The sequence below is a fragment of the Ursus arctos genome, unplaced genomic scaffold, assembly GCF_023065955.2.
Source record: "Ursus arctos isolate Adak ecotype North America unplaced genomic scaffold, UrsArc2.0 scaffold_8, whole genome shotgun sequence".
Lineage (NCBI taxonomy): Eukaryota > Metazoa > Chordata > Mammalia > Carnivora > Ursidae > Ursus > Ursus arctos.
Window position 1 is genome coordinate 2,105,204 of NW_026623100.1, and position 19,779 is coordinate 2,124,982.

Consider the following 19,779-nt stretch of genomic DNA (forward strand, 5'->3'; position numbering starts at 1 on the left):
ATATCTAAGGCAGAGCAAAAGCGACTTTGAGAATTTTAAGGGTATGTGTGTATGTATTGTTTCTGTGTGTTTTTCATTCACGTTTCCTCAAAAAACAAACAGGGTGCAACATAGAGAGATGGAATAAAGAGCTAAGAATTAAATATATATATATAATATTTATAAATATATATATAAATATATATATTATCTATCTATCTATATCTATATATATATCTTAGATGCGATTTTTGAGCATCAAAAATTCCAAGGAAAAAAGGGTGAATGCTCTGTAGAGATGTAAGGCTCAGAACTTGTTCTGAGCCCACTGACATAAAAGGGTGAGCTACTTTGTGCTAAGGAGTCCACTGTTCAAATTTGAAAGTTAAACTAGTGCTATCCAGGTCATGAGAGCTGGCCCTGAAGACAATCTATACATGTATACACACTCTTTATATAGAGAGTCTTTGGGTATAAATGAACATCCATGCCTTATTCAAATCCTTAACATTGAGCTTCATAAGGGAAAATAATTTCCAATTACTTCTTAGGCATGTTAGAATCTAGCCAAAATTAAGGACATGCTCTAGAACTGAAGACAAAGACCCACGGGACACTTTTTCTACTAGTAGTGACAACTACTATTTAAATAACATAAATTGCCATAGCATAACCCTCAAATGTAGAGTAATGTTCTATTGTACAAAGTATGCAAGCTTTGGATTATATTTTGTACTTTAAAATAAAAATCTATAAAGTCAGTGTTTTTCATGCTGACCTTCCCAAGTTTGAAGCCAGGGTTGTTTTCATGTCTCTCATGGTGCTCCTTAAACACTTGTGTTTTGTTTCAGAGCAAAATCTTTTATATTAACTTACAAGAAAAATGTTTTTTGGCAATGAGCATAGCTCTTTTAGGCTCTAATAGTTCTGTTAGAGTCAATAAACATGCCAAGAAAGTGAACACGAGAGTGAGAAGGAATGCAAGCAGGAATGGGTCTTGTGCAATACGGAGACGGTGTGAGAGATGTTGGCTATTACATGAATTCAAAGTCAAACAACCGCTCGCATGAAGAGTGCCTGTTGGTCACAATTCATGTGCCAAAACCTTGGTGTGCCTTGAGGGGAAGAACTGTGTCTAATTCATCACTGCATCTTTATTTAGCACTCAGTAGGCACCCAATAAAAATTAGTTGAATAATGCATGAAAGCCATTAACCCTACAGCACTACACACAAGATAATAATGCCCCTGCCTCAGCAGGTTGGGGGTGAGGATTTAGAGACAGTAAACGATGCTGAATAACGGCAGTTATTTTTACTCTCATTCTAATGGGGAACAAACCGAGGTTCAGCAAGATTACATAACTTGTCCAAATGACTGGTGCTGAAACAGGTGTGCCTTCCCTCCTTGATTCCTATTAGCTGAGAAACCTGATTTAATACTAAACATAGGCTTCCTATAAAATTAGAAAAACAAACAACCTGACTTTAACAAAAAGTCCACGGAAAAACAGACAATTGCCTACTTTTCCTAGTTAAGCACCGCACTCCTAAAATAAGGAATGACGGTCATCTCTCTGCATCAGAGGCCAGAGAAATGGCAGAAACATGAGTCCCTTACTATCACCAGGGAACTACATGACCAGAGTGGGTTGAAAACTATTTCCCTTTAACTCAGTAGAACAAGCAATACTTCTTAAGAATTATTCTTGCTCCTTTGATTTAAAGTCAAGACAAAAGAAAAGTATCTAGTTGTTTCAAAGGTCATTATAATTATATAAATAACTACCTCCTTGGGCGTATAAGCAATTTTATTCACGGGTACTTTGCTACTGTCTGAAAGTAAGTAAAATATGGCTGGTTTCTCAAATATTGTTTTACATATCTTAATTTTTTTGAAAAAGGAAATTCCTTAGGACCCCAAATCTGAAATCAAAACTGTTTCTGGTAACTTTTCACTCTTGGATCAAGAGTAGATTGGAGTGTACAAGTAAATGTTGACTTCAGAGGCCACTTTCCACAGCCTATCTGTTTAACAAGAGAGAACTCAATATTTTCACTAAACCTCATAAAATTTGTAACAATTCAAACTCCGAAGGCTTTAAATTCTGTCAATCCAATCAATTCAAAGTTAATACATCAAAAGTACCTAAAAGACACCTGACATAGTATGAAATAAATTCTAATAATGTTAGTATCAATCACAGTCCTTTAATGCTACTATTGTCTTCAAAAGTCAATGAAAGAGTTGATAATATTCAAGTAAATGTTTCCCTCCCAAACTACAGCTCTCCTAAGTATATATAGTGGCTATAAGACAAATACAAAGTAACAGAAGTTTAAAAAAACTTCCTTAACAATTTCTTCCTTGTCAAATTTAAATACAGAATTTAAAAGAAACTCTAAAAATGAAGTTATAGAAAGAAAATAGTACACAGCATATAAATATTCCTCCAACCATCTAGTTGAAAAATTCAAATACTTAAATCAAGAGTCCATAAACAAATTTAAGTACTATACAGTAAATGTAATAAAAAGAAAAGGAAGTCTCTCTTTACTGCAGCCTCCTGTCAGCAGTAAAACAGGAACACTTCATCTCAGAAACAGAAAATCTAAACCCTTAACAATTAACATAGTATTTTAAATATGGGTTAATGTTGCAGGGACTTTTTAGAACCTAAAAATCCAAAAACAATTCTCAATAGCTGTAACAAAAACTAAAATTGTGTTGTTAGAGACAAATTAACTTTGAAAACAAACAACCCCCCCCAACCTTTTAGTTAAAATGGTCTCCAGATTTTTGATGTCCTTCCTTCCTAGGTTACATTCAATAGTTTCTGCATTCCTTTGCTGAATCCATTTCAATAACAAAGAATCCTCTATGAACACCCCCAACCCCCACCCAAAACACCACAAACAATCTCACCACCAAAATTCAAAAGAAAAACTCCACACAGAAACTATGTTCTAATAGGCCAAAGCAATCTATCTTTAAACCAAGGGAGAAAAAAATCAATTGTTTCCAATTTTAAAAATTACTTTGATGATTATATAATTTTTAAAGATATAACACTGCAGGTTTGGGGAACAGCTAAAACAACTTACAGGATTTGTGAAGAAATGGAAAAATGAATTCTAGTTTTGCACAGTTCCAATTCAGTACAATCTTGGGACTGTGTTCAATCTTTAATTACAGACTGAGAGGTTCCCGTGGAACCTCTTCAACGTGTATTCCCCACTGCTGCATCCACTTAGGCATGAATCTCCGCAATCACTAGGTGCCTTGACCTCCAGCCAACCATGACTTTGCACTCACCTTAGCTCTTCCTCCGGTAACCCATTTAGTCTCACACTATCGGGGCGATCTCGTCTTCGCCGGTAGAGACCTGAGTGTGACAGCTCTTTAAGCTGTAATGCAGTCATACTTCTCTCTACACATCAGTTAACTGACAATTTGAAGCATTTATGCTGAGCAGCGTGGCTGCCAGGGTTCAAAAAGAGCGTGTCTCTTGCCGGGACCTCAGCACACCTGACCAGAGTTGGAAACCTCCGGGCAAGCTGGGCTAAGCACAGCTTCCTGTTTCTCTGTTGGTACACACCCTCCTCAGCAAGGCCTGGCCCGCCTTATCTCTGGGCCTTGCACCTGGGGGGGGGGGGGGGGGGGGGGCGGCGGCAAGAGTCACTAACCCTGTTGTTGCTCACATGTTTACTAATAAAGTTTAATTGTTACGAATAATCACACCAATTCCTTTATAAATCTTTCCAGCATCATTCTGAATTAAAATTGGGCTAAAAAGCTCCGGTAATGACTAAAGAAAGTCCTGCCCTATTTTACTTGCCAGGAAATCCACTAACACTGCATAAGCAGCTGTCAGTTTTAAGAAGTGCCTGGTCATCATGAGCTCTTTGGGATATTTTCCTCAAAAAGAAAAAAAGGGGGGGGCAGAATTGTGAGGGAAGCAGTGCACTTCCTCCCTCCCCACTCTACTTTAAATCCTCTTTAGAAAGGAAGTGTCTTTTCTTTTCCCCTAAATATTATTCATAAATTCCCAACGGAAAGGAACTGAAAGCGGTTTCTTCTATCAAACTTCACTCAATGATTTTCTAAACTACCTATTCTAAAAATTCCCTCTTATCAAATGTGCACCTCTGTAATCAACACTGTCTGCCTTAAGGTATTTTGGGTGCCTATGCAGCCCTCATAGTTAGCTGCATATTTGATCCTAGATGGTGAAGTTTTGTTTTGGTGTGTGGGGTGTAGGTTGAGTGTCTGCAAGAGGGGTTTGCAGATAATGGAGGACAGATAACGTAGAGCAAACCCTTTATCATTAGGGCTCCAAATGATGTTGGTGCAACAGCACGCAAGGTTCTAGCCTCCAGTTCTGATTCAATCCCATTTAATATACATCACTTAATACACAGGTTAGATCCTTGGCAAGTTCTTAGCTAATAATTTGACTTCATGGTTCTAATAATTTCTCTTTGAGTAATCTGTATTAGCTTCGTTTCCTTCTAGAATCCCCTCAATCAGAGCACACAGAGATGTCTCTGAAACTTCTTTTTGCACCAAGGGCTAGAGTTCACATATTCCCTGAGAGTATCTATATTATAAATACAAAGATTAAGGCACCCACAAGGAAAGGGGAGTCTATATCTTACACCTTCACTCAGGACATGCAGATGGTAGCTCCCCTCCAGGGTACAAGTTGTCACCCTGGTTCCACCACCTCGGTGAAAAACAGATTCTTACCGCTGCCATCAAAATGTAACATATGTTTTTAAAGATGCAAGAAGTTACTAATTTTGTTATAACACTAGACTTAAACAGTCATGAAACACATTAAAAAATCAAGTGACAAATATATCTCTTTCTCCCCTTCTGGAAGGATACACACATATAAAAAGAGTAACACTGGGGCCTCTGGGAAACTTGGGGACAAGACCAGAAGAAAGCTTTCTGTTATAAAGTTCTGCTCTGAACTTTGAATATTCTGCCTATTGAAAAATAAATTTAAAAATTTAGAAGATTTACATATGTCTTTTGTATAAAGCCCTAGGATCCTACTGAGACCTAAAATACAGAAAAATTGAAAGTTTATAGTAACAGAAACATATAAAATTAGGATTCCTAAAGTGTCTAATTCTCACATTTTTGTCAAGATAGGTGTGAAAAACAAATGAAGAGAAACAACCACCGATCTTCAATTTCTTTTTTACTCAAGGCATCAGGACAGAACAGATGCCTGATGAATAAAATACAAATTAATTTGTATCTACTACAAACACAGAGACCTCGACATTATTTTTTTTCCTTTTTCAAGTTTCTATTTAAATTCCAGTTAGTTAACATACAGTGTAATATTAGTTTCAAGAAACCTCAACATTAAATAGTAATTGTTTCTATAAAAGATATAAATAAGAGAGCTCGATTCTTAAAAGAGCTTTAAAAGAAGTAATGCAGCATGCTGACAAGGAAAAAGTGCTTGGCAGCTACTAAAGGTTAACAAGACAGGAAACACCTCTCTGTGTAGGACGAATCCTGTATTTGATGAGTGTAAGGTTAAAAGGATGTGACCAGAAAAAAAAAAGTTCCAAACTATATAACAAACAAACTGAAACAATTCTTGCCCTCTGACTTTTAAAATGGCAGTAATGACAAATGGGAATTTCAGTAAATCAATGCTTATGGTCTATCGAAATTGTCACAACTGAGTAAAACTAAATTCTGGGGCTCAGGGCAAAGCTCATCTCACAATGTCTTTTCACTGAGGAGAGGCTTCCTCTTTGTCCCCAGCACTCCTTCAGATGTGCTCTGAGATTTTACTGAGCTGTAAGCAGAACGAGGGGAAGGATACACAGGTACACCTAAGCACCTGCACAATTTCTGAAAGGGAAATGCACAAATGCCACAAAACACACCACTGACCAACCAGTTCATGAAGCAGCCAGATTATCAACTCCTCTCCTCACAACAGTGTTCCTGAACTTCAGCACCAAGGGAGGGAGAGCACACCCCTGGAACACACAACAGGGAGATAACTGGCAAAGGCAGTCTCATGTCATTTTTTTTTTTTTAACTTTCATACTTTTCCATAGAAACAGAGCTATCAGTGGTGCCTTCTGTTGACAGTACAGAGGGAGGCCTATGCAAGTGCATTTTCCGTGGTCTCGATACAGGGACACGTTTCATTTTAGCACTGCAAACATCTCTGAAGGCTAGTCTAGCCTTCCATTCAGTGAATTCCCTACTCTCATTCTGCACAAGGCCTTGCTCCTATACAGTATCATTTGCCTGGGATTCTGCCTCTTCCTAGAGGCTTCCAGGGATGAGGTGCTCACTACTACATAGAACTCCTGGGGCTTTCCCTGGGCCTCATGCCCAATGGTTGTTAAGGAACAACCGCTCACAAAACTTGTTCAGGTGAGCATCTTCTATCCCATTTCCACTACAGTGCAGCTGGTCTGTGAACCTAATTACAACTTTTTGTTCACTTCTATCCAAACTGTTGGGTTCTCTTTGAATCTGTACTTCGACATAATTAGATACCTGGCATAATTAGATATCTGTCTCAGCTTAACCTCATGAGAACAGCTGATAATTTCTTTTGTAAACGTAAGCCCGTGATTGAGATGACTAAACACAGAAGTTCTTTGGAGCATCACACAGGCCTTGTTCTGCCAGGCTACTATCTAACCAGGTAGCTTTTCACCTTTCAGAGGGCTGGGGACCTTTTATGAATCTGATGAAAGTAAATGACTCTCAGAAAATGCATGTGAGCACAAAGTTTTATAATCATTTCAGGGAACTGATAGTTTCTTCAGAAGCCAACAGATGGACTTTACCTTGGACCTTCTGATTTGCACTGATCTCCCCACTTCTCTGAAAACCTGCAGCACCACAGAGCAGGACCTTGGATCTCATTCGTTCATTTAGTATGTATTTACTCAGTGCTCTGCATTGGGCAAGACACTATTTCAGATGAGTTCCTTTGTCGCCTCCCTTCATTTCTCCTAACCAATCTTTCTGCCACTGACCTTACCCTCTTCCAATCTATCCTCCCAATTTCAAAGTGCTCTAAAATATAAACTGATCATGTATTGATCCTGCTGAAAAACTCCTGAATGGCTCACTGCCATGGGTCACCAACTGAGCCCTGCTGAGCCTGTGCCCTCCTCACACCTGCACTGAACTCCAGGTGGTTCCCAGGACAAATTTCACTTCCTCTCACCTCCTGGCCTTTCTACATGCAGCTTCGTAAGACTAGAAGATGGACCAGCACCTAATCATCCCACTGGGACTCATCTCTTAAAAGAATCATTTCTAGACCCTAAGTACCCGCAGTTCCCTTTCTGTTGCTCCCAGAGTGCCTCCCCTCCCCCCCCAACTGTGCTTGCTTCCTTCTGTCGTCATAATCACACAGTCTCGTGATAGGTTCTCTACCCACCTCTCCCCTTAGGATAACGGGTCTGTGAGGGTAGCAACATATCTAATTTAAAACTGTGTCCACAAGGCCAGATACATGGTAGACATTAGTTAAATAAGTTCTTTGGTTTAATGGTTCAACCAATTGATTTTGAGAGCCTAATCACTTTACGACGTTACTTGTGAGATTCAATCTTCAGATTTCTGAAACTTTTTTTTTTTTGCATTTAACACTCAACATTATCTAAATGAGATGTTTAAACAAGATTTTATTTATTTATTTGAGAGAGAGAGAGTGTACAAGCAGCAGGGAGGGGCAGAAGGAGAGGCAGAAGCAGCTCCCAGCCAAGCAGGGGAGCCTGACGCCAGGACCCCAGGATCATGACTTGAGCTGAAGGCAGACGTGCAAACAACTGAGCCACCCAGTCACCGCCTAAATGAGATTTTTAAAAGGCACATCTATTCCATAGTTTTGCAAAAATTTACTTTCTTGGTGAGACTGTAAAAACTCCTAAGCTTTTCATATTTGTAGAGTTGAACAGTATCTCCCACAGTATAAATACTTTCTATATGGGATAAAAATAAAAAACTTAGCCTAGATTTTTGCATATACCAGACATGGTCCAGTTTTTTTAAGTTGAAGTATAATTAACATACAGTGTTATATTAGTTTCGGGTGTACAATATAATGACTCAACAATTCTATACATGACTCAGTGTTCATCACGATAAGTGTCCTCTTATGACATAGTCCAGTTTTTAGTGTACTTGGTCCAAGTACTCCTTCAGGCATGAGAGGGTAAAGAAAACTAGTTAAACATCAAACCTCTAAAACTTATCATTAGTGTTACTGAACTGTCACTCTTCCTCCTACACAGAAATAATACAGCAGCAAACTGGCTTTCATGGCAGAGTTAGAGTTAACTGGGCCTCATTAGCAGTACCTTTTGTACTAGCTACTAAGAGAGCCTACAAACTGGTCGAATAGCTGTACATTTCCAGGTCATTCATTTCCTTGTGTGACATATAAAGACAAGAATTTTTTGTTTTGCAATTAACTTTGAACTTAATGTAAATGAATCCTTTTTTAGTTTAAATTTTATCTTATGAAAAATCATTTACAGGGGAAAGCAAACTTTCCCTAATAAAGCAAGAATATGATCCTTTCTCACTATGTCTAACACATTCATCTCCTAAACATTTGTTTATCAGCCATGCTATCTCCCTAAATGAGACCTCTCAAGAGTGTTCTGGGCTATCAATATGAAGGCAGGACCCAGTGCTGAAAACAACTCTGCTGCAGAAGAGTCCAAACTCTGATAAGCCAAGTTCAGATTAACCAGAGCAAAGAATATGAGAAGGCAGAATAAACTCTGCAAAAAACCAGCCCAGAGTCAGAAAAAAAAAAAAAAAATCACCCCAAACACGGTCCCATTCATTAGTAGATGACACTGCAACTGTCTACAAGTCCCTCTGAATTTTTTCTTTAACTAGCTTTTCTGTAACTCACTCAAGATGGACACACCCGAGTGGACAGGCTGACCTGTCATCAGAAGCTTGTGAGAAGGTCACTGTATCATTCTGAATCAGAGACAGACTGAAGTTTCTCTCACAACCAGCAGCCTGAGGGTCATCTGCAGTATTTTGTTGGACAATTAAAGAATGTTCTCAGATGCTGCTATCAAGATATGGCAAGTTTTCCTAGCACATTTCAAAGGAATTTGGAATAAAATTTCAAGTAATCTATCCCATTCACATTTTTAAAGGGCTAAGTACAAGGGAAGCTGGTGTAAGATACAAGAAGGAAACCAGAAGACATTCCCCGTTTGGCAGCTTCCTTGCTGTGGTTGGTATATAAGCATACAGGAAATCATTTTACTATCAAAGTCCTCAATTTTTTCATTTAGAGACAGAAGCAACCAAATCAGATGATATCAGTGGTCTTTTGCCTAGATTAAAATGACTTGATTTTAAGAAAGGACCCAAGTAACATGATGTGCCAATGTTGATGAAGCTCTGACAGCACACTTTACCCCTAATCACCGTGTTAGTGAGAAATCCCATTCCTGAGTAAATCAGGAACACAAGATCAGGATTTATACATCAGCTCTTCAACAAACATTGCCCAGTGCCAGGTCCTCAAGAATGTAGAGGCAGGAACAGAGAAGATACTGAGCATCTTTGAACTTTTCTTGATTGTTGCTTTCCTGTTCACTTTCTCTTTGAGTCAAAAGAGCTGCTCCAAAGATAAGATCTAACAAGGATACAAAACACCACGAAGAGGCATACTCATCATCCCAGCTCCAACACACACCTGCTGCAAAACCAGAGACTCCTCAAACACAGCCCTGAAATCACAGGGAAGGAACAAGGAAGTAGATGTTTGCAAGAAGATTGTACTTTTCCTCCGGAGGATAAATTGTAACGTACCTCATTTGATGTACTAAACATGGTTTTGGAACACTGAATATAAGATTAAACTTCTGTAAACAGAATAATTTTTAATTCTCTAAGGAAACTTGTTTTAAAAAGAAATTCTGGTAATATTTCAAACAAAAGAGAGCTTTTCTGATTATCCAGATTTTCACATAATTACTTATATATGTTTTGATAAAATTTTTTATAACATTGCTATATTGTTTCTACTCTCTCTACCTGTCCACCTTATAGGACATCGATACCTGCTGAGCATATTTCTAAACTAAACTCTCATTTGGAAAAATACAATAGGTGAAGTAATTGTGTGTGAGAGGATGAAAGAAACAGTTATTTCCACATTCCAAGGCAGGCAAAGTCACAAGCCAGAAACTGTGATCTTCTTAAGGGCTCTGCTCCCTGCCCTGGAATTTCAGAGGTGTGTCTTAAAAACTAAACCACAATACCTGCCTTACCCCAGGACAGGACTCATTACTACAGGTAGCACTGTCAACACATCAACTTTCACAGCAAAACTATTTTCACTAAGTTCTCAAAATATTTCCAGGTTCTGTATAGGTCTCATCTTAAAGGCAACAACATAAAAAAAAAAAAAAAATTTGTGCTGCCTCATTTCTAATGTCAGCATCATCTCATCTCTTCACTTACTGTTATTTTTTTCTCCCTAACTCAGATAAAAGTTCAATTCCATGATAAAAACAGGATTTTTAAGAAAGCTCTAAAGACATAATTATTTCAATAAGGACAATATTTCCTGTATAGTTTTATGTTCTAGAGTGATCAGTGGCAATTATTTGACACGAACAGTATTTATGACATAGTGCTGTGTGAAATAAAAGCTAAGGATATTACACACTGTTTTCATTTTGCAGGAAAAGACCACATATGTATACACCATGAATGTGTATACATCTATACACACACACACACCACAGAGTCTGGAAGAGTAGTCACTGAAATATCTCTGGTTGGTAGGATCCAAGGAGATTCGAAATTATTTTTTCTTATGGATTATCTATATTTTCTAAGTTTTCTACAATGGATAAATATAGTTCTATAATAAGGAACCAAAATTTAAAATGCTTAAAATAATGAAGAAAACAAAAAATTAAGTGAAGATACATTATTCCATCTTCCAAGGGATTTGTAATCAAATCAGGAAGAAAGCATACCTCATAAACCTCAGTATATATAACTGAATACTGATGCATCCCCTAAAGCGGGTTGGATCTGAGTGGGAGGGAAGTGGAGGGCACTCCAGGTGGAGGAAACATCCTCCCATGTGACTGACAGAGATATGTCAAAGGGACAATGAGACTGGCAGAGCAGCAGACCTTCTAAGACAGAACCACAGCTTCCAAGATGGTATAAAAAAATGGAAAGTCATGTGCAGAGGGTCTCATTGCCCAAGTGTAAGATGAGGGTCCAGGTGAGGCTCTCATGAGAAAGGGAAGGCGGGGGACAGACAACATTACAACAGGCCTGATGGGTAGGGCTCAGTAAAAGGGTACAGAAGAGTGTGCTGTGACTTCCCCATGCCAATCATTACACTCATACACATTTAGTGAACACCTATCATGTGGCGAGTTCTGCTCTAAGCACTAGGGACCCAAGTGTCCTTGCGGAGCTTGCAGTCTACTGGTGGTACTAGTACTAACCGTATAATCACACAAATATATTTAAAAACATGTCAAATGATAGAACAGGCTGCTGTGAGAACGCTTACAACAAGGAACAGGGGAGGGATGGCAGGGAAACATTTCCTGAAAAGAAACAGTAGATCTGATACCCCAAAAACCCACAAGATGAGGAGTCACTAAAGGCTAAAGGGTGTGGGGAGCATTTGTGGAAGCAGAACCAGTTGGTACAAAGACCCAGGGGCAGGAGGAAAGGAAATCCAACTGTGTGGCTAAGGGGAAACACTGGCATGTGAGATGAGGGACAGGCAGTGGCACGTTTTAAAGGGTCTTGCATTTTTTAACCTAAGAGCAATGGGAAGCCGCTGTACTGTTAAACAAGGAACTCACATGATCAAATTTGTTCCACCAAGATTCCTCGCACAGTGGCATCTGGGGAGGGTGGATTTTAAGGGGCAAGTGGGGGTGAGCATGGAGGCAGTCCAGGAAAGAGGTAACAGCCTGAGCTACAGTGGTATGAGAGGAATGTCGAGGTAGTAGAGAAGCCGGGGCCATAGACTAGACACAGGGGCAGGAGAGGCAGAAAGCACTGACACGGTTAACATTTCCCCACATTCTGTTAGTGACGTAGCAACAACACTAACCTAGTGAAATACAGCATGAGCTGTACTTCATGTTCCTTCAATATTGTCCACAGAGAGGCAGGCATTTGAAACCAACTTTGAATCTAATAAAATAGTTTTTATAGAGTGTTTACAAAAGAAAAAGCTGGGACACAAAAATGTTCACTTCCCATTACTAAAAAGTTCAAAGTCTCTTGATTCTCTAACATGGTTGGTCATTACTAACAAGAGCAGGGTTTTTGAGTGCCTACCAAGCACACTGTGCATGCCATCTAATTTAATTTTCATCTCGGTCCTCTGAGGTGGGTATCATTACTCTTCCCATTTTGCAGATGAAGTAACTAAATGCTAAAACAGTTCAAGGTCTTGACCAAACAACATAACCAATAAGGGAGGATCCCAAGTGGTTCCCACAATAAAGTGTGGATCCCAAGCCAGGTCTACCTGATTCAAATGTTCCTGTTTTAGCCATTGACTACACTGTCTCTGGGCCACCAAACACGACCCCCACAGGTCATCAAAAGGTCCACTGTGAACTAGAACTGCCTCTCAACACTGACAAAACTAAGCCAGGAAGCTTCTGGAACCTGACAGGCACAGGAGCCCTGAGGACAAGTCCCAGACTGTAAACACAGACGAGAGACTGCCAAGCTCACCACAGCCAGCCCACACTCTCCGTCCCTGAAAATGAGAAGTAGTCTAGTTATGCTCTAGATGAATATCATGAATGGACAGTCTGAGGGTTTGGAAGGAGACCTGTTGTGTACTCCTGGACAATATACGTCTTCCTCCTTGGCTAATTTTCTTCTACCAGTCTGGAAGCAAAGGCCAGTGAAAGAAAGCAGTCAAACTGGTTATCTTCAATTTAACTGAATTCCGGGATTCCTTAGAGTTCTGCAGGTCAAAATTACCAATGCTGCCTTATTTCCTTGCAAAGTACATGTGATGACTCAATGTTTCCAAGAGTTCTGGAAAAAAGGGCAAAGATTCTAATGAAAACAGGTTTCCTGTGTCAGAGCAACTCTGCTGAAACCATGCGCACTGTTACACAGCAACTGGGGAGGCTCTGGAAGCAACCGAGACAACACAGAGATGTTAGGAGGGTGTGGGTGCAGGAAGAGGCACTGAGAATGTGACCAAACCCATTTCAATTCCTCTGAGAGCACTTTACAACCACAAACGAATGTTAGAGTTTAAGCATACAAACAGCCACCTTATAAAGGAGGTGACTCTAAAACATAAACCAATCACTATGTGAGACTAATCAAGAAAAACAGAAAGTATGCAGTTTCATTCCCCGATCATGATCTTAAGAAATACCTGTCAAGGGAAAAAGGCAACTCCTGCAGCCCATATCTGACTGATCTATACATACTACAGAAATATGTTCTATGGAATGAAAATTCTTAAGATAGAGGTGAAATACTTAAAACTGAATGAGATCCCTGTCACAGAACCAAAGCAAATGGTCCCCCACTCCCTGCCACGGGAGCCAGATTCTTCTCTGACATTCACTATGATTTAGGAAATACTACCTTTGTCAAGAGCTACGTTTACTGAGTGCTTACCATGCGCCAGGAACTCTTCTGAGCACTCTGCATGCATTTATCAAATTTATTTTTTGCAATGATCAAATAAAGTAATAGTATTATTTCCATCTTAAAGATGATGAAACTGATGTAGCAGTATACGTAATCTAAGATCACACAGTTTTTATGTTATTAAAAATTTGAAAGCTAATGCTTGGTTTTAATCATATTTTTAACCATTACAGTGTACTGCTTCCTAGCCAGAAAAGGGCTATTTTTCTCAACAGTGGAAGAGAGCTTAAGATCAGAAATTATTTTAAAATTCAACCAAGGCTAAATGCAATGTAAGATCCTTGGCTGGATGCTATGAAGGTAATGTAACATGTTAACAAAAGAGGAAGCTGGGTGAGGGGTATAGAAGGATTCTCTGAACTCTCTATCTTTGCAACTTTCCCACAAATCTAACATTATTTCAAAATAAAAGTTTATTTAAAAAATTCAAAACTATAATTCAACATAACAAGAGAGCTAGTATCCCCAAAAAGTAATTATAGCAGAGAAAAATGCGGAAGGGGTGTTCCTCCAAATTAAAAGAGATTTAAGAGATGTAACAGTCAAATGTATTATTGAAGTATGGCCTTTGTTTAGATCCTGGTTCAAACAAGCCAACTGTAAAGGAATATTCTTAGGATAGGTGAAAAATTTGATCAGGGACTGGGTATTGGATGATGCCAAAGAATCCACTCGTTTGGTTAGATGTGATAATAGCATGTGTTTATATAAGAAAATGTCCATATTATCAGAGACTAATTCTGAAGTAATTTGGAATCAAATGACCTAATGTCTGGGATTTGTTTCTTAAATACTTAAGTAAATTAAGAGAGAAAAAAGAGCCCTAATAGCCAAAGCAATCTTGAGAAAGAAGAATAAAGCTGATTTCAAACTATATTACGCAGCCGCAGTAATCAAAACAGTATGATACCGGCATAAAACACACACATAGTTCAATGGAACAGAACAGAGAGCCCAGAAATAAACCTGTGAATTTATGGTCAGTTAATTTATAACAAAGGAGCCAAGAACATACAGTGGGGAAAGGACAGTCTCTTTAGTAAATGGTGCTGGGAAAACTGAACCGTCACATGCAAAGAATGGCACTGGACCACTCTCTTAAACCACACACAGATACTAATTCAAAATCGATTAAAGACTTAAACATAAGACCTGAAACCATAAAACGCCTAGAAGTAAACATAGGCAGTAAGCTCCCTCACATCAACTTTGCAATGAGTTTTTTATTTGAAACCAAAGGCAAAGGCATAGGAAGCAAAAATAAACACGCGGGACTACATCTAACTAAAAAGCTTCTGCGCAGCAAAGAAAACGATCAACAAAATGAAAGGGCAACCTACCAAATGGGAGAAAATATTTGGAAACCATATACACGATGAAGTTAATACCCAAAATATACAAAGAACTCAGACAACTCAATAGCAAAAAACCAAACAGATTAAAAAATACGTGGAGGACCTAGACATTTTTCCAAAGAAGACATACAGATGATGGGGCGCCTGGGTGGCTCAGTCGTTAAGTGTCTGCCTTCTGCTCAGGTCATGATCTCAGGGTTCTGGGATTGAGCCCCGCATGAGGCTCCCTGCTCGGCAGGAGGCCTGCTTCTTTCTCTCCCACTCCCCCTGCTTGTGTTCCCTTTCTCGCTGTCTCCCTCTCTGTCAAATAAATAAATAAAATCTTAAAAAAAAAAAAAAAAAGACAGTCCAACAGTGCTCAATATCACTCATCATCAGGGAAATGCAAGTCAAAACCACAGTGAAATACTACATCACATCACTTAGACTGGCTATTAACAAAATGACAAGAAGTACCAAGTGCTGGTGAGGATGTGGAGAAAAGGGAACCCTTGTGCACTTTTAGTGGGAATGTAAATTGGTGCAGCCACTGTGGAAAAAAGTATGGAGATTCCTCAAAAAATTAAAGACAGAACTACCATGTGATCCAGCATTTCCAATTCTGGATACTTATGTGAAAGAAACACAAACACTAACTTGAAGATATCTGCACCCCCATGTTCACTGCATCATTATTTACAATAGTCAAGACATGGAACCAGCCTAAGTGTTCACTGATGGAAGAATGGATAAAGAAAATGTGACATATGGGGGCGCCTAGGTGGCTCAATCAGTTAAGCGTCTGCCTTCAGCTTGGGTCATGATCCCAGGGTTCTGGGATCGAGCCCTGCATTGGGGTCCCTGTTCAGCAGGGAATCTGCCTCTCCCTCTCTCTCAAATAAATAAAAAAATCTTAAAAAAAAAAAAAAAGACAATGTGATACACACACACACACACACTGGAATATTATTCAGCCACAAAAAGAATGAAATTTTGCCATTTGCAGCAACATGGAATGACCTTGTGGGCATTATGTTAAGTGAAATAAGTCAGAGAAAGACAAATACTGTGTGATCTCACTTATATGTGGAGTCTAAAAAAAAAAAAAAGGACTCATAGAGACAGAGAATAGATTGTGAGCTGCCAGAGGTAGGAGTTGGAGGGGTAGGCAAAATTGGTGAAGGTGGTCACAATGTAAACTTCCAGTTATAAAATAAGTCATGGAGATGCAACATACAGTGTGGTGACCATGGCTCATAATACTGCACTGTATATCTGAAAGTTGCTAAGAGCAGATCTTAAATGTCCTCATTACAAGAAAAAAAATTTTGTAACTATCATAATGGATGTTGAGACTTATTGTGATAATCATTTCACAATATATAAATATCAAATCATTACGCTGTACACCTGAAACTAATGTATGTCAATTATATCTCAGTTAATAAAGAGAGACAACAAGGATATATGAAGTAAATACAGTCATGTAGTATGGGAGGGTAATGAGTATATGGAGATTCATTTCTTCCAATTTTATATTAGAAAATTTTCATAATAGAATTATTTTAACTTAATGGGCACCTAGGTGGCTCAGTCGTTGGGCGTCTGCCTTTGGCTCAGGGAGTCGACCCGGAGTCCTGGGATCAAGCCCCGCATCAGGCTCCTCCGCGGGAAGCCTGCTTCTCCCTCTCCCACTCCCTGTGCTTGTGTTCCCTCTCTCGCTCTCTCTCTCTGTCAAATAAATAAATAAAATCTTAAAAAAAAAAGAGAGAATTATTTTAACTTAAAAAAAATTCAACCAATGGGGATGAAAGTAAGCATGACTACCTTGAAGTCAGAACACAATACCCTGAGAGCAGTATAAAAACAGCCCCAAATGTAATGACCGGACAATAGAAAGTCTGCGGCAGGATTCCTAGGTTTACTGGGCGCTTTTTGTAATGAAGTATCTGAGGATGTCACATCTGAGGGATGTTTAAATAACTCCATCACACAAAATACAGTAAAGGATATGTTAAATTTCAAAAGAAGGGCATGGGGAGAGAGGAGAAGATAATATTCTACGTAGAGAAAAAAGAAATAGAACAAAGGCATGGAAAGGTGGAGAGTGACTCAGGGAAGAGTGGGTAGCCTCATTCTGTGGAAACACAGTGGGAGCAGAAGAATGCAGGAGATAAGGCAACAAGGCAGTCAGGGCCATATTTTGAAGACCTGTCATTGCCAGGCTAGGAAATTTATGTGACATGTGACAGAAGGCCATAAATGGTTTGGATCCAAGGTGGAGAGGATTACAGGCCTGGAGATATCCAGCTGTGGAATACGGTCTAGGCAGCAAGATGTGCTATGGGAGGAGGGAAAGAGAAACTCCAGAGTGGTGGTAGAGCCTTCATGATTTATCAGGTGAAAAGTTGCTGAGAAAAAACAAAACAAACAAGAAAAGCATATAACCTAAACAGGAAATTCTTTTGCAAGCACCTAGCCAGATCATGGTCCAAACAAGGTCACTTCAAACACTGAGCACTCTCAAATCATCCACCCACCCTCCTTTCCCATCACTCTTAGGGATAACCTCGCCTACTTTAGAGAAAGCAGAAGTCATCTGAAAGAAGCCACTTCAACTGTCTACAAGTCCTCATTTTCACTATTCTTCCCCCTTCTTTCAGGATGACTTCCAGTTTCAACAGAATTTAATAAAAGGCACAAAATAATGCTGGTTCTACATTACTGTTACCTTGTTGTAGTGTGATAATAATAATTATGGTGTTAATGCTCTATACGCTATTTCATTTAGTGGTCACAACACCCTGTGAAACAAGTGCTACCCCTATTTTGCAGAAGTAGAAACCAAGCTCTGTACTAGTAAGGGACAGCAATGGGATCTGAAAGGGTACACCAGGTCCCCAGATCCCTAGTCTATAATCACTCTACTATACTGTCTCTCTAAACATCAATCCTTAAGAAAAAAGATGTAAAAAGTGTGATATCGTCCATGGAACACTATATAGCTTCAAAAGAAAAGTCATTCACTAAACCTACATAAATCCACATAAATAAATCTAAAAAACACTGTTAAGTGGAAACCTAAAGTTTCATAATAACACAAATAGAATACACCAAATAAAATATAAAACAAAAGAAACAATCTCTTGTACGGTTAAAAATATATAAACGTGTAATAAACGTATAAAGATATATAGAGAAGTAATACAAATTTAGGAAAATGGTTTCCTAACAGAGGAAAAGTAGGGGCAGGGGAAAACTGGAACAGGAAAATGCACCAGGAGATTTCAACTATATTTGTGATGTTTTCTTTCTTAAGTACGTGATAGATATTTGAAGGCTTCTTCTACTAAATTCTATGCCTTTTTTCCCGTTTTTTTTTTTTTTTAAATAAAAAAAGGATGAAGATACAGAGCAGACACTCTCTTAGAGCATGTTTGTAAGTCCACAAGTTTCAAAGCACTGTTTCTGCCATCACGTGGCTCCTAAAGATATTACATGCACACAATTTTCAGAAAATGAAAGTAAGTTTGAAAAGGGGCATTGTTAGTTCTCAGGTACAAAATCACATGAATGTAACCCACAGTAAAAGCCTGAGTAGCCACCACTTGATTTATAACCATTATTAAAAAACATCTTGCCACTTGTAAATAATACTTCATAAACAGAAGACATAAAACATTATGCTGGTACAAAAGAATAACAGTGGACCTCTATCTTACACCACTCACAAACATTAACCTGAAATGGATTAAGGACTTACATGTTAAGACCTGAAACTGTAAAACTCCTAGAAGAAAAGCAACTTGACATCAGTCTTGATAGTGATTTTTTGGACAAGACAGCAACAGCACAAGTGACAAAAGCAAAAATCAGTAAGCGGGACTACATCAAACTAAAAGGCTTCTGCACAGCATAAGAAGCAATCAACAAAATGAAAAGGCAACAATAGAAGAAAATATTTCCAAACCATGTATCTAACAGGGGTTAATATCCAAAGTATATGAGGAAATCATACAATTCAATAGCCAAAACACAAACAATATGACTAAAAAATGGGCAGAGGCTTCGGATTGTCCAGAGCCATACAAATGGCCAACAAGTTCATGAAAAAGTACTCAACATCACTAATCATGAGGGAAATGCAAATCAAAACCACAAGGAAATATCACCTCATACCTGTTGGAACAGCTATTATCAAAAAGATAAGAGTTAAGTGTCGGCAAGGATGTGGAGAAAAGGAAGGCCTTGTGCACTGCTGGTGGGAATCCACTGGTTCAGCCACTGTGGAAAACAGTATGGAAGTTCCTCAAAAATACTGGACATTTATATCTCAATAAAGGTGGATAAATAAAAAAAATTTTTTGCTAGGAAGCACACTCAGAAGAAGATGATAATGAGAGTTATTGAATATAAACTGTTTAAGAGAAAAGGATCAGTGTAAGACACATCAGAGACAGGTTAAACAGTCAAGACTAGCAAAAACAGATACAAAGGGCTAGCTTTCAGATGCGATTCCCTTAAGACGTAAATGAAGACCTAGACACACACTTCAAAACCCAGAAGTAAATAAGCAGAAAGAACACAGGAAAAAGAAACCCTAGCCATAGTATAAAGTTTCACTTAATTTCGTACTTTGGAATTTAGTACCTTTATTTTTTTTTTTTAAAGATTTTATTTATTTATTTGACAGAGAGAGCGAGACAGCCAGCGAGAGAGGGAACACAAGCAGGGGGAGTGGGAGAGG

General features: G+C 38.7%; 1 protein-coding gene across 6 annotated transcripts in view; it reads right to left on the bottom strand.

Moving 5' to 3' along the window:
• Positions 1-19,779, bottom strand: part of LIMS1 (LIM zinc finger domain containing 1) — a 146,925-nt gene that overhangs the window by 54,490 nt on the left and 72,656 nt on the right. The window contains exon 1 of one of the 6 annotated variants that reach the window (XM_026515958.4): positions 3,295-3,753. The exons of 4 other annotated variants lie outside the window; for them this stretch is intronic. In XM_026515958.4, the coding sequence (XP_026371743.1) occupies positions 3,295-3,401 (107 nt within the window). In that variant the 5' untranslated portion in view covers positions 3,402-3,753. Of the gene's footprint in view, positions 1-3,294; positions 3,754-19,779 lie in introns of those variants that run through there. One more of the 6 variants, XM_044379095.3, reaches the window with a different exon arrangement.